Source organism: Malaclemys terrapin, chromosome 8 (genome assembly GCF_027887155.1).
Source record: "Malaclemys terrapin pileata isolate rMalTer1 chromosome 8, rMalTer1.hap1, whole genome shotgun sequence".
NCBI classification, from domain to species: Eukaryota; Metazoa; Chordata; order Testudines; family Emydidae; genus Malaclemys; species Malaclemys terrapin.
In genome coordinates, this window is record NC_071512.1 from 67,708,454 (window position 1) to 67,731,068 (window position 22,615).

The 22,615-nt window shown below is 39.4% G+C and overlaps 1 protein-coding gene across 1 annotated transcript; it reads right to left on the reverse strand.

The window, feature by feature from the left end:
* Nucleotides 1-6,761: 6,761 nt before the first annotated feature.
* ZNF281 (zinc finger protein 281) lies at nt 6,762-11,877 on the reverse strand. Its single transcript, XM_054038525.1, has one exon. It carries the CDS (start codon nt 11,644-11,646, stop codon nt 9,028-9,030), a length of 2,619 nt encoding a protein of 872 aa, XP_053894500.1. The 5' UTR covers nt 11,647-11,877; the 3' UTR covers nt 6,762-9,027.
* Nucleotides 11,878-22,615: the final 10,738 nt, after the last annotated feature.

Here is a 22,615-nt window from a genome sequence, read left to right on the forward strand (position 1 = left end):
CAGCAAATCACCAGAGAGCATTCCATAGGTGGAAAGAGCTTGAGATGAGATTACGGTTAAAGGCCACCATAGATGATCAGCATCAAGAAAAGATTGCATCGGAGTCTCTTTACTGGCAAAATGTTCTGAAAAGGCTCATTGCCATTGTGAGAATGCTTGCTACTCAAAACTTAGCACTGCATGGCACTTCAGATCAGCTGTATGTGCCAAACAATGGAAACTTCCTTATAATTGTGGAGCTGATGGCTGAGTTTGATGCTGTACTCCAAAAGCATCTAAGAAGAGGCACCACCCAAGAAATGTACACACACCACTACCTGGGAAAAACAATTTAAAATGAGATCAGACAGTTATTGGCAACAAAAGTCAAACAGAAGATTGTGGCAGATCTGATTCTGGACTGCACACCTGACATCAGCCATACGGAACAAATAACTTTAATGGTGTGTTTTGTAACAACAACAGAACCTAGTGAAAATGTCCCTGCAATGGTGACTGTTAGAGAGCATTTCCTAGAATTTATTGACATTGATGACACTACAGGAGCTGTTGCATCTGAAGAAGTGAGGTTTTTACCCACGGAAGCTTATGCCCAAATAAATCTGTTAGTCTTTAAGGTGCCACCAGACTCCTTGTTGTTTTTGTAGATACAGACTAACACGGCTACCCCCGATACAGGAGCTGGTAAGACAAATGTGCTTCTTAAAAAGCTGGAAGATACGGGAATTACGATAGCTGACATGAGAGGTCAGGGCTACGATAATGGTGCCAACAGGAGAGGAAAGAACAGAAGAGTGCAGACACGGATCCAAGAGTTAAACCCTCGAGCTTTTTTTGTCCCATGCAGTTCTCATTCATTGAACTTGGTGGTTAGTGATGCAGCATCAGCTTCTAGTGAGGCTGCTGAATTTTTAATGTAATTCAGAGCATCTATGTATTTTTCTCTGCATCAACTCATTGATGGCAAATTTTGAAGCAACATCTGGGAACATCCTCTCTGACACTGAAACCACTGAGGGGTGCCCCAGCCACAGCAGGTCCAGACCAGGGCTGAGTTAGTGCTGGGTTTGGGCTGGTGGAGGGATGCCCCGACCAGGGCAGATCCGGGCCAGTGCTGGGTTCAGGCTGGGGGCAGGGCGCCCCTCCCCCGGCCGCAGCAGGTGTGGGGCTGAGTTGGGGCCGAGGTACCCCTCTCCCGGCCGGGCGGGTTCCCTGAGCGCCTGCATAGCTCTCAATAGACTGCTGTGTGGCCACACAGCTTACAGGGTACTTAGCTCCAGACCCAGATCCAACTGAAACAAAATGTAACATAGGTGGCCAGAAAAGTGCATGTGACAGGGAGAAATTTGGAGAATGCTAACCTAGACAGGACTATCCTTTGGCCTTAGAGGAGACTTCAAAATGAGGATCCTTTTGCCAATTGCTGGTGATGGTCTATACAGAGATTAAAGATCTCAGGGAACTTTTCAAAAGCACCACAGATAACCCTAAATGCTAATACAGCTCTCTGTAAAACATGCTTTAATGTCAAAGGCCGTGTGTGAACTTAATGGCTGCTGAAATTGCCTTAACAGTAACTATACTACCCCTACTTAGCTCATTAGTTCACAAAGTGTTTTGAGATAGCTAGGACTAAGTGAGGGGCTACAAAAAACTTAATTGTAAAGACCAAAGTTCTATGGATCACACAAAGAAAGATATTCCAGTTATATTTCCCCAATTCTATCCTGATTCCTGTCCATTTGATTACATACTGGATAGCTGATCAAATTTAAAACCTAATTACTACATAAGTAGGCAGCCCTCTAACATACCTTTAGAAAAACATTCACTATGGAAGACAGGCTAAGGACTGTGTACATTAAACAAACTTGTAGTAAATGTAATAAAAAAATAAACTCCCAATCTACAGACACCAAAAATTAGACATCTAAGCATAATATTACAGAGAGAGTTACACTGAAAGAACATAATTTGGAAAGTACTTGGACGTTAGAAAATGCCAGAATTAAATTGCCTGTAGAACCTTCATTCAGCTGCCTTGTGCATATGCATTTATGACAGTCTCTAGTTATGCAATCACATGCTATTTTTTCCATAGGACCCCTGTCCATTAATGCACAGGATGTACAATGCTCAGGGAATTAATCCAGGTTGTCTGTAGGACCCCTATCTCATTTGTTGAAGAAGTTGGAAGGGGTGTAGGAAGAGAAAGGAGGATTTTGCAGTTTAGGCAGCTAAATGTCACATTGGGGAATTGGATTCTATCCCTGGCTTTGCCACCTTGAAGAAGAACTCTGTGGAGCTCGAAAACTTGTCTCTTTCACCAACAGAAGTTGGTCCAATAAAGGATATTACCTCACCCACCTTGTCCATAATCACCCAGAAACTTTGTTTGTAATGTTGTTGTAGCCATGTTGGTCCCAGGATAATAGAGAGACAAGTCACATGAACTAAACTTTTCACAGGCAGCCATATTCCTCATGTTTCCTCATTTTCTGGGTACCCAACTTCTAGGATCTGATAAGTGTTGAGAAGTTGGACCTACAACTCAGTAAGAGCTGTGCTGTGAACATATGTACTATATAATACTATATTGTCTAAAAAAAAAATCAGGCCATAAGCATATCAAAATGGACCTCAAAATTAGGCTACACCTTTGAGTCTCCCTGTGCCTCAGTTCCCCACCTGTAAAATGGGGATACTACTACTCTACCTCACAAGGGTGCTGTAAAGATACGTTAATGGTTGTGAAGTACACAGATGCTACAGTGATGAACACCACAGAAAAGCCCGCAATGAAATTAAGAACTCTGTATTCAGAGCAGGATTTGAATGGTGTGCAATAAATAAGGCATGAGACCACACACTGAACCATGAGGATAGAACAAAATACTGAGTAGTTGCTCATTCAGCATCATCTATTCTGTGCACTGAAAGACAGGGACCCTGACTGAAAAACACAAATTCCATCACATCATACCATGCTGACTATCCCATGATTCTTCAGCAGGAACAACAGTACAGACTTCTGTCACCTGAGCTAAGAACGGATAGCAGTAGTACGTTACTATGTTCTATGTGGGCCAGCCATTAGAGGAAGATGAAGCATACACGTTGCCAGAGGGTTTCACAGCTTATTTCCTGACAGCTGAAGAATGTTGAGACTCAGAAATGCTGGGTTCTATTCCAGGTTCCGAGGAGAGCATACTCTAGTGGATTCAGACTTCTGCTTCTGTCATGTCTCCCTGACCCGCGAAGTGTGGCTCCTTCTGCCCCTGGACCTTCAGCCTCTCCTTGTCCCAGACTGCCCGCAATTGGCTCCTCAGCCCAGCCTCCCCTCCTCTATCACCCCTTCCCCCAGACCACAGGGCCCAGCTCCCCATTCCTCTGCATTTGAGTCAGGCTGTCTACTCCTCATTGCCTGTGTTAGCAACAGGAACACCGAGTAGAGAAGAACATGTCTCCCTGCTCTCACAGTTCTTGTGACATGTCACAGCATCTCCTTGCTGCCAAAGAACAAACTGCAGTGGAAAATCAGTCCCTCTTCAGCTCCTCCAGTCTCATGCTAGATCATATCCAGCACAGATGGAATCATCTTGAGAGTTTTGCAGCTAAATTCTCAAGTCTCTACTGAGCATGTGCAAACTGAGATTTTTCAGAGGCTCATAACTAGGCCAAATTCAGGCAGATTTTCACAATGATGACAAAAGGCACATCCCTGACATCAGAACAATCCCCCTGACAAATGTCAAGCCCCAGCTATAAAGCATGGAGGTACTACAGGTTTTCAATGAAATGGTTGTAAGATTTTTTTTTTTTTTTTTTTAAATGTAGGTAAAGACACCATTTTCCCCTATTTTTTGTTCTAGGAAATAGTTGAACTGTTTTTGCTTAAATTTTCCAGAAAATTTCAGCCTGAGTCAGACACCCAGCAGGAAAATTTCAGCCTGAATGGTTAAAGTTCGGTGAATTTATAAGCAATTGAAAAAAAGTGTCTTATAATGAAAAGTATCTGGCTAACTGCATGCCTATAATAAAAAGTAGAGAATGCAGGAAGTAAAGGCTACAATACCTTTTACACTATTAAAAGTATGCTTTCTAGTCACAAAACACACTTCCACAATCATCAACTGTAACATTACAATTAGAAGACTCATTTCTAGTGGGAAGCAAAGTGCAACCAAACAAAGATTGTTTTCATGCAAATGTTGTTAGTCATAAAAAGAGAGATAAGACTAGAGAAAATACGACAAGCTGAATTCTTTCAAAATCTTTTCAAGGTTTTCCATGAGGCATCATCAGCTTTTTATCATCTCATGGGAGCAAAAGCAAATTGGTGAGTTGCCATATTTCCCTTTTATAATACCAAGGGATAGCCTATAACAAAAATATTAAAACTTTTTGACATGCTAGAGTGCCCCATTATAGCGTTATCAGATAGATTTTTAAAAACCAACGTATTATTACAACAGTAAACATGTAAACGTATACTAAGTTGATCCAAGCAGTAACTGAATTTCTATTTTACATTATCAAATATCCTGAGACTAGAATTATTATAAGGGAACCCTCCCTTCAGCCTAATTAAGAGGTACTATGTTAGTAGCAGGGGTTCTCTGTTTAAGTGCCAGAAAAGACAAAATCCTCAAGGTAGCACAAAATTGTGCCTTTTGTGCCAACTTGTCTGCTCTTGATTTAAATTGTGTGTGATGGGATACTTAACGTTAAGCACTTCATCACTTCACCTGGAATTAGATGATGATTTTACTTACCAGGGGCTGAGAACTATAGGCAGCTAATACAATTAATTTGCTCTAGCACAGTGGGGGAAATCTTTTGGAAAGTACAAGCTTGCTTCAGGATTCCATAAAAGCCTGAAATGCTTATATTTTCATTTTCTTAAGACCCCTCCCCTCCTCAATTTGCTGCTCCTGCTTTAATTTACATTCAAATATTAACATTTTCAGCTGTGTTAAATTCCAGTTTTCAAGCAGCTCTGGAGTACACACTGAGTTTTTGCTGGTTTACACTCACTCACCCACCCATAATCTGGAGGAAGGAGAACCACATTGCTTTGTCTGTCTCAGCATCAGTTCTGAGATGCGAGCTACATATAGTGGTATGTATAAATGCTTCAATTTACGTATGTACCATTTCTTATTATCATGTATATTACTTCTTAATGGCCATTTCCTTGTAAATAATTCCCCCTCAGTTCCTTCAACTTGGTCTCTACATTTGGGGTTGGGAAACAGGATTTAACTCCCTTACATCCCTTTTTAAAATATACTTCCAGACACTGAAAGTTATGACACATGAGAAAGTTAATTTAACCTTGAGAACTATGTTCCTTTCCCTCCCCATATCCCCAAATCACCCATAGGATTGTTAGTTTGCTATATTTATACTACTGCTTCACACACATTAAGGAAAATCTATATTTGCAGTATGTAGTTCTTTCCAGCAGCTAGCAGAAAGACCAGCTTCCTAGATTTACCAGTGCTCAACATTAAGCACCCAAAACAAGTAGATGTGGCACACTGAGTACTGTCCTGGATACAAATGATTTGAACTCAGTGGTTAGCTGGAAAAAATATCTGTGTTCTACTTAGAAACACATTTTCAATTGATTGCACAATTACCAGAGTGTGAAGTGTAACAGTTTGCATCTCCCAATCCTCCACATGGGTTCCTGTCACTCCCCCCTGGATACTACCTATATTACTTGCTTACACTTAGTGTTAATGTAATTGTTTGGTTTTTGCCCATAGTTACCATTCTGTTTCTTTCTGGAAGACAATCTTCTTCCTTGAGTTTCAGGTAACTTCATGGCAAATGGAACTATATTCTGTGCTTAAATCTACTCAACTTCCCTACTTCCCTTTTCAAACTGTTTTGGGGATTTTAGCACTATTGCATTTATTTTCTACAAACAAGTTTACGAAACGGAAGATAAACCTATTAAGGAAGCACAGAACATATACTTAGGGCTGGTCTACACTAGGAACTTAAATCGGCATAGCTATGTCTCTCCAGAGTGTGAAAAATCCACACCCCAGAGAGAGGTAGCTATGCCAACCTAACCCCAAGTGTAGACAGCATTAGGTCAATGGAAAAAAAGCTACCACCTCCCTGAGAGACTGATTACCTTCGCTGACAGGAGAACCCCTCCCATCAGCATTGGGAGTGTCTACACTGAGGCGCTACAGCGGCGCAGCTGTGCCGTTGTGGGAGTTAAGTGTAGACATACCTTTATGCTACCTACTGCTTGTTTGAATAATGGTATTGATACAACCTTACTTTTGGTAGGTCGTTCTTTAAAGGAAAAAAAAAAAAAAAAAAGCAATGGGTTCAAAGCAAAAACCAGTTAACAGAAAATGTTTTGTTTAAAATCTTAGAACAAAATTATCTCTGCATAATATCTACAGAAATTCTAGCTCTCAACTTTTAACAAATTACAAAACATTCAAATTATAGTATGTGCACTACTACTGTACAAAGCCATACACAACACAGAGGATCATCTTGGTCAACTAGTTTAAGCAAAATCTAACTAATCTCAATGGAAAGCTAAATATTAATGGTATGATGCGGCTCAATTTTTTTAACAGCATATTCAAATAATTTCCAAACCAAAAAAGAATCTAAAAGCATTAAAGTATTTAAGTCTGCATGCTTAAAATACCAAGAGTATTTTTATTGATCATCTAAAAAAACAAAAATTTACAATAAAAATACCTTAAAACATGCCATCAAGCTATAATGTTGCTTCTGCGATGCTATTTAAAACATTTTATGGAATTTTCTTAATAAAAATGTCTCAGAAGTGTGACTGGATAATATAAGTGATATCTTCGTTCTTTATGATTTTGTGAATAATAGGTTTTTATTATTAAGCTAAAGCAAACAATCAGAATACATATGCAATATCCAGTACACACAATATAAAGAAAGTAAATCATAACCTCTGCAAAACAAGAGATGATAAAAAGCATGAGGCCTACAAAAGTTATGGTCTACTCCATCCCTTGATGACAGATTGGGCTCCGTGTCTGGCGATCAGAGGAAGCTTACCTCACTAAATCGAAATAAGGATGAAATACATAATCAAGTTTAGAGAAAAAGTTAATGAGATTCGATTAATTCTGTGGAAGCAGGCCTACTAATAGTAAAAAGGTGATAGTTCACTTAGAGAAATAGGGTTTAGGTTTGTTTTTTTGGGGAGGGTGGAGGATAATGGGAGATAAATTACCCAATTTTTTGTAACAATTTGTTTAATAATTCCATAGTTTTCAAAACACCACTTTCATATCAGAAGTGTTTTACACTTGCACAATGTTAATTACTTTATTATACATGGAAGCCTGTAATAGGCTGATTACACAAGAAGACTGCAAACCACCACTGGTACTTTTCTGACACCAGAAAAGTACGTAAGACTGAAACATCACCAAGAGTACATAAAAAACCATCAGCATAAACATCACCAAAAATTACATAAAAAAACTAAGCAGAAAAAAACATTTTCAAAAAAGTGGTTTAGAGCAGTGCCGCTGCCTTTCAGCAGCTTCAAATGGCCACTAGCAATTCTGGGTTTCTGTGGCTCCACAGGCATTAATCAGGATTCACATATAATAAATAATGTACCACAAAATATACATAAAGTATGGCAATAATTCCATTAAGGGGTTATGGTGACATTAACACACCACTCAAGCTCCACCCTCGTGATGTATGTCATCACCAGAAACCTTTGATGGAATTGCAGCCTTAGGCCCCAAGCCTGCAGTGAGATATGTTGTGGACCAGGGCACCTATATGGAGACCCACTGAAGTTACTGGGATCTGTTGGACACAGATGTCCATGTTAGCAAATCCCAAGGCAGCATCAGGGCCTTACTATGTACAATTGGGAGTATATTATTTCTTATTGTACATGGAAACCTTAATAGAATTATAAAATACATGGGTGTTTACATTTTTATTTTTCTGTACTTGATGTCATAAGACGACACCAGTAAGTACATAATAAATTATGCACTTTCTGGAATGTAAATCTTTTGAAATTCCAACTGTTAAGATGGGAAGTAACCAGGGAAGGACCACAAACCAGGTAGGATTGAACCAGGGAGGACAACAAAATATGCAGAAAGGGGACCTAGCATACTAACAGGAAGGGATGGAGGAGAAGGGAAAACACTGATTTATTTTAAACCATGTATAATAAATAATGTATCCCAAAAGGGTATATAAGTTATGACTGTAGCTTCAAGTTGGGGTTCTAATGACATGAACGAGCCACTTAAGTTTTGTTCTCAGGGCTTATGTCACTAGAATCTCTTTATGGAATTACAGCCTTGTACAGGAGTTCAGGGGACATTATTGTTTATATTAAAGCTACCATTCTAGGCATTTACCATGGATCCAAGAATATTTGCCCCACCAATCTGGAATGAGTCACCTGGAAGAAGAGGAGTACATTAAAAGCTACAGCAAGATGTAGGTAGCGAAATTCTCAGAATTTTGGATCATCCTAGATATAAAAGACAGCAGTCTGAAAATGTTTTAGATCCCTTCCTTAAATGGTGAAATATATTTGCCACTATCTGTAAATTGGAAGTTCCGGTACACAAATGGTGCATAGAATTTCCATGCTTCGTTACACTTTCCTGAGAGTAAAGCAATTAGAATAAACCTTAATCCTAGGAACAAAGTTAATTTTTTGCATTTTAAACTTTTGGGCTATTCCCTGACACTCTATATATGTAAATTTGATTGCTAAACATTGTCATTTGAACAAAAAACTATTTTAATCTATTGATTTTTTTATTAAAACCCATAATAAACAGACCTAAAAAAAAAAAAAATCACACTAACAAAATAAACTAAATATGAAAAGTTGCATTGAAAGGGCATGTTACATTATTCTTAACAGGACCATGTAGAAACATTCCAATGGCAGTGTTATGAAAATAAAACAAAATTCCATTAAAAAGACCCCACAGCCTGGTCACACTTGGGACCTTACCTGTAACTTTGGCTGGTAGGGGTCTTTACTCTTGTACTACATGGCTCATTTACATCAGACATCATATTTGTATACCCTGAGAAATCTGACACTGAAGTCCTTATTCTATGGTCCACTTCTCCATTAGAGTTAGTGATAAAAGTCATTGGCACCCTGCTGCCCAACTTAAATTGAGAACCAAACGCTTGTGCAAAGTTCTCAATCTGGTATGTTGCTCTAGGCTCTACATCCTTCTGGGGATCTATCTGGCTAGCTAACTCCTGAGGTGGAATCTGAAAGCTTGTTGAAGATTCTAAATTTTTCTGTTCCTTCTGGCTACTCAATTTCTGAGATGTAGACTGGTAGTTTGATGAAGTCTCTAAATTTTTCTGTGAATCTATCAGATCATCCAGCTCTTGAGAAGGAGTCAACTGTTGATGTGTAGCCTCCAAAGCAGATAAATAAAAACCTGGTTGAGATCCAAGCAACATCCCAAAAGGAGGCTTTGGCAATGCAGTTGGCAACACTGAGGTAACAGACTGGCTGAAGCCACACTCAAGAGGAGATGTAGTGTATATCTGTTTGTCTTGAAACAAACTGTGGTTATGGAGAGTTGAAGACAAACTAACAAATTGGAAACTGGGTCCAAAAGCAAAACCAGTGCTATTGGTCGTTCTTTCAAAAGCCTGTTGGAGGTATTTAGAGTATTCTTGCAACATGCTTGCCTTATCATTTGAAGCTGTTTGAGAGTTTGGGCTCAAATTTTCTTCTTGAACCATCTCTGAATGTTCTCCCGAGGCGTGCAAGTCTACACGTTGTTCAGTTATACTGAAAGGATCTTCCTTCTGGCCTTCTGATTTGTGAGAGTACTGGTCCAAGAGACTCTGCAAGACTTCATCAGGAATTCCAGACTTGTCATGGCAAGACTTCATTTCAGTATTTAGAGATGTTGAATCAATAAGAGATAATGGGGCTTCATTATCCATAACACTGACACCTGCAGACTGGATGACAGACTGTTGGGAGGCCATATGTCCAACATTTATAGAAAAGGCACTGTTACTGCTGGCAGTTTGCAAATATCTTCTTTTCTTTGAAAACTGCATGGCATCATCATAATTGCTACTTATTTGACCTGGTTTTCCACCTGCATTTTGGAGAAGGCCAATAGCTTCTACACCAGTATTGGTTACTATACCAAGAGAGCCACTTTGTTTCCCAGGCAATGGTTTTTGCCCAATAATATCTGGTAACGGTGACACAAAATTAAGGTAACTTTTGTCTGCATTTTTTCTGTTTCCTTTTTTGAAGACCAACTTTGGCACCTTTTTTTGTAATTCTTCCATGCCAGCACCAACTAAGCCACCACTGGAAGACACAACAGGAATTTCTACTGCATAATTCTGCATGGTCATATTACTTGGAACTTGTGATTCAGTTACTTTATTACTAGACTTATGTCCTTTGTTTTCAATGGATATACTTTTTGTTTTACTTTTTCTCCTTGAAGAACTTGTATTTCCCTGAGTCAACACAGCCAGGCTCCCTATGTTGTGATTTGATGATCCAGGTTCCATTCCTGCACCTGCTTTACCTATGGCTTCACCGCATGTTCGTCTGTGCTTCAACAGTCTATCAGTCCTTGAAAAATACTGCTGACAAGTGTCACATTTGTATGGCTTTTCTCCACTATGTGTTCTCTTGTGTCTCTCCATATGGTACTTCTGGATGAATTTCATGCTGCACTGGTCACATCCAAATGGCTTCTCCCTACTGTGGATCTTCTCGTGTCTCTGGAGCAAGTACTTCTGGATGAAACCCATGCTGCACTGGCTGCACTGGAAAGGCCTTTCCCCAGTGTGAATGAGCACATGTCTGCGCAAGTGATAGGAGCTCCTGAAGGCAGCGCTGCAGTGTTCACAGACATGAGGTTTCTGACTCGAGGACAAGATGGCAGCTTCTGTATCTCCCACCAGCGGGGGTTTGGATGAGGCGCTCTGCTTGCGCTTGGCTTTGATTCCCTGAGATTCTGGCTTTGGCCTCTTCGCCTTCTTGCCGTGGGCGTCGTGCTTTGGCTCATCGGAGCCCCCAGGGGTGCCATCACTCCTGCCGCTCAGTAACAGGTCCCGGTGGGGATGGTGGTGGAGGTGGTGGAGAAGGCTGAGGTCCTGAATCACACTCTGGCTGGCTCCTTCCCCACTGCCACTGCCCAGGGCTGGGTGCCTCTCCTCCCCAGTCCCTCCGAATAACCCCCCATAGTGCTGCTGCTGTTCCTCCTCGCTGGGTTTCTCCTGCTTGATGCTCACCAGCGACTGGAGGAAGCCCCAGGGGCTCCTTTGCGAGGAAGAGGAAGGGAAAGCCCCAGCCGGCTCCTTCTTGAAAGTCACGTCCTGAGGGGGGGGCGGCGCGGGAGTCTCGGCCGCCGCAGACGAGGAAGAGGCGGCGGCGGAGGGGGGCGGCGGCAAGACGCACTGCGAGGGGTGCTGGGCCGCCGGCGGGGGCGCGGCCGCCCGAGTGAAGCTGGTGACCGGCGGGAGGCGATGGTTGAACATGACCATGCTGGGGGGGAAGGTGGGCTCCATGGCCGCCGCCCTCTTGCTGCCGCCGCCGCCGAGGAAGCCGCTGCCGAGTTTCATCCCCCAGGAAGCCGGGCCGGGGAGGAGGCGCGGCCCAGAGGGGCTGCGGGACCCGCCACTCGCTCAGGGTGCCGCTCAGCGCCCGTTCACCGAGCCGGCCCCGCCCGGGCGCATCGTCACCGCCCCACCCGCGCCGTCGGGCAGCACCCGGCCCTAGCTGCACTTACGGCTCCCGCCGCCGCCTCCAGTCAAAAATAACGCCGCGTCCGCTCCACAATGGAATTAGCAGCCCCCGAGCGCGGCACTGCACATGCGCGGCGCGCGGCATGCTGGGAACGACCCAGCCAGGAGGGCCGCGCTGGGCGGGCAGCGCTCGGCAAGCAGCGCGCAGGCGTAACAGACCCCCCCACCCCGCCGCCCCTTCTCAGCCATCAGCCATCTCTGCCCTGCAGCCACTCACGCCGCCGCCTGGGCTGCGCCCGGGGCCAGGGGCCGGAGGGGAGGGGAGGGCACCTTATTCCTGGAGGAGACCCAGGTGCAGCTGCCCTCCCTGCGTGACACAGAGGGGCAGGGGTTGCTCTGCATCCAGGCTGTGTAACGGACTGTGCGCGCACCAGAGCCACAGCGCGTTGTCACAGCCCTTTGCAGCGCCTCAGGCACTAGCACTCAGGCTGCGTTTCGCAACCTCTGAGCGCAGTTTGGTTAACAGAGCCGGATCGAAAAGCCCCGTGAAGACACAGGCGAGCATGTGTGACGTTAGCGCGGTGGGTTGTAGCCTAAGTGCCCTGTTAACTAGCCCAGGGTACAACACAGCCTAACGGTGTTTCAGACCTGTTAGCATAACGCCCTTGGGGGTGGTTGTTACAGGTCTCTCTGTTTAGCCTGCAGGGTAACGGCTTTTCAAGCATGAAAATATAAATGAACTAATATAAAGGGAAGGGGGGAAAAAAACATACCGTTTCGGTCTCTCCACCCCCAAGACTGGGCCTAACACGTAAAAGCATGTGGGCATCTTCACTCCTGCACGATTAGGAGATTAGAGATATATAAATAAATCTATATGTTGTTTTTGTTGCTAGACTCAAAAATAATTACTTTGACACACATACATTTATTAAGCCCCATCTACACACAAAAAATTAATATTTTATGTATTTATATGCAGCCCAATTCTGATACCCTTATTGAGTTAGCAACTTATTGCACTGGCTTCATTGACATTAATGGAACCCATTCCTGAAACATTACTTAAGAGTAAGGCTATCCAAATTTGGCCTGTCGATTGTATACATGTATACATTCATAACATATGCATATTTGCTTGTGAACACTTCATCTGAAATTTGTGAGAGGTGCAAAGCACATCCAGATAGTTCATCCTTTCTTCCGAAAAAAAATAGCATAGAGTAAAAGACACCTCAGTTAAAGAAAACTGTGCAAGCAAATTAATTGTACATTTAGAGAATTGATAGTTAATGTACCTGAAGACTGCTACATAATTACTCTCATATCAGTACAGCCCAATTGAAACACAGTTTGGCACACAGTTGTAACCAATATGCACATGCCTGATTAATGGTGCTGCTTGCCATTTTAGTTGCATATATGAAAATCCCTTCATTATTCTTAGGCTTAGCAGAATTTGATTTTGACTTTTTGGTTTTTGTTTTTGTAATTTTGACAGCTATAAATATATATTTTAAACATTTTTTCAATTTTTGTCTATTTAAATATTTAAATTTTCACAGTTGCAGAAAATTAAGGGGTTCGGGGAGTTTGACCATTACTTAATGACAGTAGACACAGGTATAAAAAGTTAAAGCCTTATAACTATTAAAACACAAATTGTCAACATCACGTCAGCATCTACAAAGTAAATATCAATAAACTAAACTCTAATAAGTTGTCAAGCAGCATTTCTCCTTGCCTATCTGTAAATTTCTATTATTATGGATGGAGATTTTTTTTTGTCAGTTTGTGTGTATTTGGTGAAATCAACGTTGACTGACATTTACTGGTAAAAATCTAATCCTTCTAAATGTAATTATAATGGACTGATGCAACTCCAGAGACACATTCACAATCAGACCACTTTAATTAAAAAAATAACCTCTCCATGAAAGATTGCAGCTGACATTTTCTTCATTTTCACTAGTGTTGTTAAACTAGATATGCAGCCTTGACTACTACTAACTTTTGAATAAAATTCTGTTTAATTTCCAACAGTTGATTCCCAAAGCTTTTTCTTTATTTCTATGGGTTTTGAATATGGCATCCCAAATATAATATGCACCCAGGTGTATTAGTAACTGCTTACTGAACTGATTAAAACTTTTTTTTTATCATGAATGGAACTGTAAGGGCACAAGCTATGATAACAAAATTATGATTTGTTTACATTCCATTTGCTATATCTATCACCTATAAAGACCATCAAGTAATTTCCATAGGCCTGTTTGCAGCTATTAGAAAGCCTTGCAGTAAATTTTAAAAGTCTTCCAAAATATGTATAAGATGTAAATATTAAACCTAGGATATAAGAAGTTTCTATACCCTACAGAATTCTAAAGTCAGTTATTAAAAAAGACTAGTTCTTGCTACATTTCATGTAACTATAAATGCAGTTCCATTTAAACTGCATGCCAACTAAAAAACTTAGTTATATATAAAAACCAACTAGAATTGTGAAAGTTTAAGACGGTCAAGTGTAGCTAAGTGTTAAAAGAAAGACTAGGAATTCAAAAACTTAAAGCAGCAGTAAAATATTAGTCAATGCCTATGAGAAATGAGTCTGTCCCTTTATTCAGGGTGTCTATGTTTAATGGTAAGATGGGATGCATATAAGCTAGTCCAAGCATGAAGGGCAGTAGGACACTCATATGGAAAGCCAACTTTGTCCCTCAGTTATCAAGATAAGAAACCTGTCATTTCTCTCATTCACTCTGTCAGCCTTGAGATACTCCAAGCAGACTTACCTCTGTGTTGTACACCCCATATATCAGGAAGATGAAGAGACCCTGTAAAATAAAATGGAGGGAAAAAGCTGTTAACTCTAATCATTTCAGCAGTAGAAATACCTGAAATAAACTTTCCTGGGAACAGACAAAAGAAGACACACTTCATCAAGGTCAATTTATTTTTCTATTTTTCAACATTCTAAGCTGTACCTTGAGCATTTATTTGATAACGTGGGAGTACATTGCTTACAATATTTGTGCTATTCAACTGTTTGGCAATAGAATATTCAGGACCAAAGAATCTAAAATGTTAATTAAAAAACTTATGTCACATCTGAATGGTCTCTTGAACATGAAATAAAAAAACATCAAAAATGCTATTAAAACAAACTAAGAAAAGAGCAAATATTTATATTTCTAAACATCTTTTAAAATGCAATCAGTGAAAACATTATAGTTTATTACCATGTTCCATAATAAAAATATATGTATGCATGCATACACTTGTTTGTGTTTGATATATAGGTACATACACACCTAAAAACACAAATATTCAACTTTTAAAATGAAACTAAAATAGCAATAAAATGAGAGATGTACCATTATAGGAAAAGTATAGAGAAAGGTAACAAAAATTAAATGAAATAGCTAAATTGTTCAATATTTCATTAATCAGAGATCTCTGTCTCAACAGTAGGAAGTAGTGAACTCTCAAGGCAGACTTAGACAATACAAAATATTACAGAACAGTAGATACTAATCATGATTTATCAAAGCCAATATATTTTATGAGCTTCTTCAAATCTGACTAGCATCAGACAAACAAGCAAAAAGTCCACATTTGGACTTCTGTGGGGCTCTGTGTGGTCTTTTCACAGGGATCTATTTGCAAGATCAGGGGCTGAGTTAATATACTGTTAATTCTTCCAAAGACTAACCACAGGCAAAATCCTTCAAAATATGAGCAAAATACATCAATTAGGAACATAGTAAATCAGAAAAATGTTTTAAAGTTGTAGAAGTACTTTCTTAGGGAAACTTTTCAGTAACTTGAGTTCAACATTTCTGGTATAATTACCCTGAAGAAATAAAAAGGGAGTCTCATATTTGCACAACAGAATTTTGAATTCATATGTGGGCCTACCCTACGTTATAATAAGAACTTTGTTTTGTTTTTTCCATTGGCATATACAAGCCTGTAACACTATTACACATGAGGTTTTCTGAAGCAGAATAGAAGATAAGGTAACAAAAGAAGTTACCAGTTTTAAGTTCTATATAAAAATTATTTAAACACAGCTAAAGTATTTCTGAAGTTGCTACATCATCAGAATTACTGTATCGAGATATTGAACTATAAGGGAGATTATGCACATTTAGTATATTTCCCCAGGTTACACAGCATGGATGTTAAACTCTTGAGGGGGAGAATAAGATTGCTTAATTAATTTACAATAAAATAAATAATTAAGGAAATATTAAACTCCAGTACACCTTTCTGGAGTGTTTCTTATCATGATGAAAGCAGTTTATTTAATGATACATATAGACTGATACAAAGGACAGACACCTGGTTCTGTACACTCAGTATTGAACATTCTGCACTTTTATATTGTGCTTCTTGTTTGCAAAATAAGCGCCAGATTCTGCAAACACAGCAATTCGTGTAAGTGAAGTTACTTACAAGCATAAGTGTTTGCAAAATTGGGTCCTAATTTTGCTTTCAAATGAGGGTGAGCATAAACTTCCTTATGTGGAACATATAGTGTAAAACACAGGATTAACAAATTTTAGTATACCACTGGCTTCTCTCAGAGAAGAATTTGAAATCCATGTTGCTTAGACTAAAAGAGTAGATTAGCCTGAATTTACATATTTCATTAACTGAAATAAAATTCAAAGATGAATGAAATATAGATAGAAAAATTAAATAATTATGGTTGTATGATAGGTCGTAACAAAAAATAATAAGATATGAAATTTAAATTGAATGTTCAAACTTGACTAACCAATAATTAAATGAAGTTAAGGTGATACACAGTAATCGAAGCAGTATCACAATTGTTATTACAAAGCTGAAATACTATAACTTTTTTCTAATATTCTGCACAGAGAATTATTGTATAAACATGGATCCTTTATACAGACCCGAAGGTCAATCAAGCTCATGCCAATTAGTACTGAAGACTGTCATTGACAATTAACATTAAGATAATAGTTCAGGGGTTGGCAACCTTTCAGAAGTGGTGTGCTGAGTCTTCAATTATTCACTCTGATTTAAGGTTTCGCGTGCCAGTAATACATTTTAACGTTTTTGGAAGGTCTCTTTCTATAAGTCTATAATATATAACTAAACTATTGTTGTGTGTAAAGTAAATAAGGTTTTTAAAATGCTTAAGAAGCTTCATTTAAAATTAAATTAAAATGCAGAACCCCCCAGAGCGGTGGCCAGGACCCAGGCAGTGAGAGTGTCTCTGAAAATCAGCTCACGTGCCGCCTTCGGCACAAGTGCCATAGGTTGCCTATCTCTGCAATAGTTATACATTTAAATTATTTGATGACTATTTAATGGCCACACATGGACCGAACATATGCAGCTGCACAGGACTAAGAGGAGGAGTAAGATACACATCTGTATGGACTCCTCACATCTCTGTTGCAGGTGTAAAAGCAGGAGCTGAACTCTTGGTACTTCTCTTTCTGCATAGGTAGACAGCGAGTGAGTGGGGAGGGGCAGGAAAGATGAGTTGACACAGGGGAAGCAGTAAGCTGTTATTGGTAAGAACAAATAGATTACTACTCTATGGGAGCAGGGAAGGAATTGTGCCTCTCTTAGTACAGATACTCTGATCTAAAAAATCCCTTCACTAATAGGCATAGAAGACACTTATTTTATTATTTGTATTACAATAGCACCTAATGACCCCAAGTGAGGTTGGGATCCCATTGTGCTAAGTATGGTACAAATACAGAATAAGAGTTCCTGCCTTGAAAAGTTTACAATCTAAATGGACAAGACAGACAAAGGGTAGGGGAAAGGATAGAACAGGGGTAGGCAACCTATGGCATGAGTGCTGAAGGCGGCACGCGAGCTGATTTTCAGTGGCACTCACACTGCCCGGGGCCTGGCCACCGGTCCAGGGGCTCTGCATTTTAATTTAATTTAAAATGTAGCGTCTTAAACATTTTCTAAACCTTATTTACTTTACATACAACAATAAGTTTGTTATATATTATAGACCTATAGAAAGAGACCTTCTAAAAACGTTAAAATGTATTCCTGGCACGCGAAACCTTAAATTAGAGTGAATAAATGAAGACTCGGCACACCACTCCTGAAAGGTTGCCGACCCCTGGGATAGAACATACAAGCAGAGTTGAGTCTCATTTTCCAAGAGTTCAACAGAAACGTTTGACACCTCTCCTCTGTTGTTTTACCTAGAAGTTCCCACCAGTCCTTCAGATCAGCTGGGGTCTACTACTCTGCTTTTTGGGCTTTGAAAAAAAACACAACCATTGTTGCTCTAGTATTTACTCAGAAAACCTCTTTAACTGGGGCTCTCTCTTGTTCATCTTTAAACCTCAACTGTTCTCATCAAAATTGTCCCTCCTACCTTTGATAAGATAGTCCATAGACAGTTTTAACCTTTAACTATTCCTCAAAATCTGTTCTACCTTGGTTAGTAACAGCTGACTGTATTAAAAGTCCATTTGGATGTAGAGCAAGAAAGTCCTGAGGCCCAGTTCTTTTATCAGAACATTCACCCCATGATTTATCATTTATTCCTTCAATCTGCTGCTATTTGAAATTTGCTAAAAGCTTTTTTTATTGACAATATATTTGTAAGATTTGAAAGACGTAAAATATGCAATGTGTCAACATCTGTTAAACATTGCAGTACATCAAAAAATGAATATAAAGTATGTTTATGTCAACATTGTTTTAAATATTCCCTGCATCGGGACTTTTCTTTTTGGATCATATCATCCTTCAGAGTGTATGGCATTATTTAACCCTGTTTACCTTTAATAGTTATATTTTTGAGGCTCTTGCACTTTCATTTGCTTAACAAAAAAATAAAAATGAACTAACAATTCCCAAATACTAAAAACACAGCCTGAGATACTTCAGTGGATCAATTAAATATATTAGAAAATAAATTGTAAATCTAAGTTTATCACTTTGATGCAATGTAAAGGAATTAAAATACCTGAATTGTAGTTTTACTATGTAAATTCCTGACATGACCACAAATATTTTAACACATGCATCTAGTATTAACTTATTAAAACCTTTCTTTACAGAAATAAGTCTCTGTGTTGTAAAATACATTCTGTAATATACATACAGTGAGGAAACAAAGAGAACACTTCACCTGCAGACACACTGAATTAAATTATGCTTATTTATTCCATGTGTAAGAAATGGGTTCATGTTTTGTGGCAGTAGGCATGTATGGATTGCAAAAATTACATGGTGAGACTGAGCAATCTCCCTAAAATCATAGATGAATTACATCAACCCTTGTCCTGGACAAGGATATAGAAAATTTTTACCATTCCAGGGCCAGGCTTCATAGTCACCAACTTGTGTGTGGCCTTGCATCATCAGGGAAAGAACTAAGTACCCTCAACTCCAAAAGTACAGGCTTTTATCACTCAAATTAAAGAAGTACTTCCATTAGCTTGTCCAAAGTATTTGTTTTGACAGAACCATGTTGCCATTTAAAATTACATTAAAAAGCTTCAAAGTTAGCACCTCACACATACATAGGAATGGTTCACATCTCTTAGCTATTGTTCAAATCTGTCTGTATTCTGTGAAAATGCAGGGAGATAGCATGGCTTCGGTTCATATTCAGAAGGTTTTCTTCATAACTATAAATACTAGAAACTTTTTAAAATGATTAAAGATTTAATATCGAGGTAAAATGGCATTCTGACTCATTCTCCCACTGCAAGAACAAGGCCACTTTTTCCCCCAAACTCTGTCCTATGCATATTGCTGAGGGGACCAATCTACCTCGTACTCGAGAAGATCTAAAGCAGAACAAATAACTTTAAATAGCATTTCCTACATCAGAGGACAACTTCAGTCCATGACTATTCACTAAAGGTTGATTGAACCCATCCAAAGGAAAAGAGGTAGCGACTGTTGAAGACATGAGTTATAACCAAGGGAGTGATCTACTACTATACCTCACAAAGTTAAACAAAAAAAATTATCTAGACAGCTGTAGCAAACATCTTCCTCAGGAAAAAGTGCTGCTAAGAGGCTTCATGGAAATTCCAGTAGAAATAAATTAGATATTTATAAATGAGGGGTAAGCACCTTTGCCAAGCTATTAACATAAATACCACATACAGCCAAATTCTGCTATCCTTGCTCATGTTAGTAGTACCTTACAGCACAATTAATGCCATTAATTTCCATGAGACAATTCATGAAGTAAGGTACTGCTTAATGTAAGTAAGGGAGACAAACTTTGGCTCATGGGAAATGGAAGGTTTACAATTATTACCTAGAGATACAGATATAACATTGTAAATAGGGATGCAATCAAAATGTGATCCAAGTGTTTGTCAGGTACAATTCTACATTTTCAGGTATTCGTTTACCTTGGATCTACAGATAAGTTTATTTTCTGCAAAAGGTTCTGACAATATATCAAGGTGTAGCAGCCATTTCAAAATGTCTCTGTGTACATTTACCATGATCTTTAGTGTAGTTTTATGTATCATATTGCCCTTCCTTTTGTTGCCTAATAATTTAGGGCTTGATCCTGGGCCAAGTCAAGTCAATGGGAGTTTTTCCATTGATTTGAATGTTTTTTGGATTAGGTCCTTAATCTCTAAAAGTTGGATTAAACTAATTTAATATAACTTTCATTCTACTATAACAAAAATGTTACAAAGACTAATTTAAAGGGTTAGAGTACTGATAAGATAGTGAATTGGATCTAGTGCAAATTGTATAGCTACATGGTCTGAAATAGAATTTAGTGATTTTTGTCAGAATTCAGACCAATTTAAAACATCCCTTGAAGATTGAGAAATATGAATTTAGTTTCTAACAAATCAGACAGTGTTATCCATCTTATGTTTCATTAGTGAGGTATAGATATAACTTATGAAAGCTTTCCATCTAAATTCTACCCAGTCATTGAATTCATGCTAGATGTTTCCTGTAGAGCTAATGTCATGTGATTCAACAGTTCTGCCACATTCTTTCCCTCATTTTTCACAAATCAGACCAACTCTCTTTGGATTAGAAGCAGTCAGCACTGGATTTAGGGGCAGGCGACCCAGAAGACTGTCTGGGCTAGCAGGTTTGGGGGTGGGCCCCAGGCTCAGGGTGCTGTTTTTGTTGTTAGCAACAAAAGGGAAAATAGAATGTGTGCAGTAAAATGTTTCCAATATTCCATATGTGGATGCATTTTTCGCTAACCTCCTAGAATGTTCTGGACCTTTATAGAATCTCATGGAACCTTCCAGACTTTCTGGGAATTACATTTGCCTTGAACTTCCTAGAATGTTGTCAGCCATGCCCTTGCAGGTATACAAGGGGCAGGGCATTGCCAGTCAGTCAGTGAGATACAAGAATGAAGTGAAGTGAGAGCCCAGCTAGGATATTGTGAACCTTTGTTTTATTGTGTAATTGTGAAAGTGTACTTGTGTTTTAAGACTTGAAGGGTGTAAGTGGCAACTAATAACGGACATATGTAATGAGACACCAAAGATATCTATCGAATGCCTATTTATGTAACTATCTCTTTTATATTGTTGCTTTTTTTCCCAGGCTTAACACGTAATATTTGATGACTTCCTAAGACTGCAAAACACAGTTTTGCTCTTCCTATTACTGTTTGTTTTCCCCCTTAGAAAACAAAAGATGCCCCCAAAGAACCCTTCAGGACCTCAGTATAGGAAGTCAAAAGCTAAATTGCAATCTAGGTTGAAGGAAGAGGCAAATTTGATGGGAAAATATCTGAAACAGAAAAACAGACTGGGCTTTAGGCAGTTGCAATTGTCCCAGTGCAGAAGAAATTGAGGAGTGAAGTGTAAATGATGGACATCCTACTGAGGAATTAGCAGACTTACCTGAACATAAGGAATGGAAAGTGGAGGAAAGTGAGGGAGAATTGTCCAGTTTTCCTGGCAGCGTAAAGGATAGTGATGATAAAGAAGAATGTGGCTCACATGAAAAGGAGAGTAACAAAGAAAAATCTGGTTTACATGAAAAGGAGAGAAATGATAAAGAAGAATCAGCCTTGCATGATGACAGAAACAGCAGTGAAAAAAATTACATATCACAAATCGATACATCGAATCCTGCTTTATGGCGGGCAGTCCTAAACTCTGCTGATATTGATAGTATAATTTTGAACAGGCTGGGGAAAATCAGGGATATGACTTTCCAGTAAATAAGCAGAAGCGACACTTTTCAAAGTCACGCTGCGAAAGAGTGCTCAAGAATGGTGAGAAACTGACTCGGTGTTGGCTAGTTTCCTTGAAATTAAGTGACAAAGTGTTCTGTTTTTGTTTCAAAATATTTAACAAGGATGCCAAATCGTTGCTTGCGCTTTCTGGGTACAGTTACTGGCATAACTTAGCTGATGCTCTGAAGCAACATGAAAAGTCACCCAGCCATTTTATGGCCTACTCCAAATGGATGGAGGTTGAGTCCAGGCTCAAGATGAATAAATGCATAGATGCAGAAAACCAGCACATTATTAATGTAGAAAACCAGTATATTATTAATGTAGAAACCCAGCATTGGAAGAATGTGCTCAAGCGTCTGATCTCAATTACCCTCTTCCTTGCAAATGATTTGGCTTCCCAGGGCTCGTCGGATAAGTCGTTCACTCAACATAACTGTACTTTCCTTGGTTTGGTAGAGCTCCTTGGGAAACAGACAATATCATGTGTTAGCACCTACATCGAGTAGTTCGTAAAGAAGCTATGGACCGTTACTGCAGCAAAACAATTCAAAACAAATTGATAGACTTTATGGCAAGGAAGGTGCTTGATAATATATTGATGCGGCTTGGAAAAGTGAAGTACTACACCGT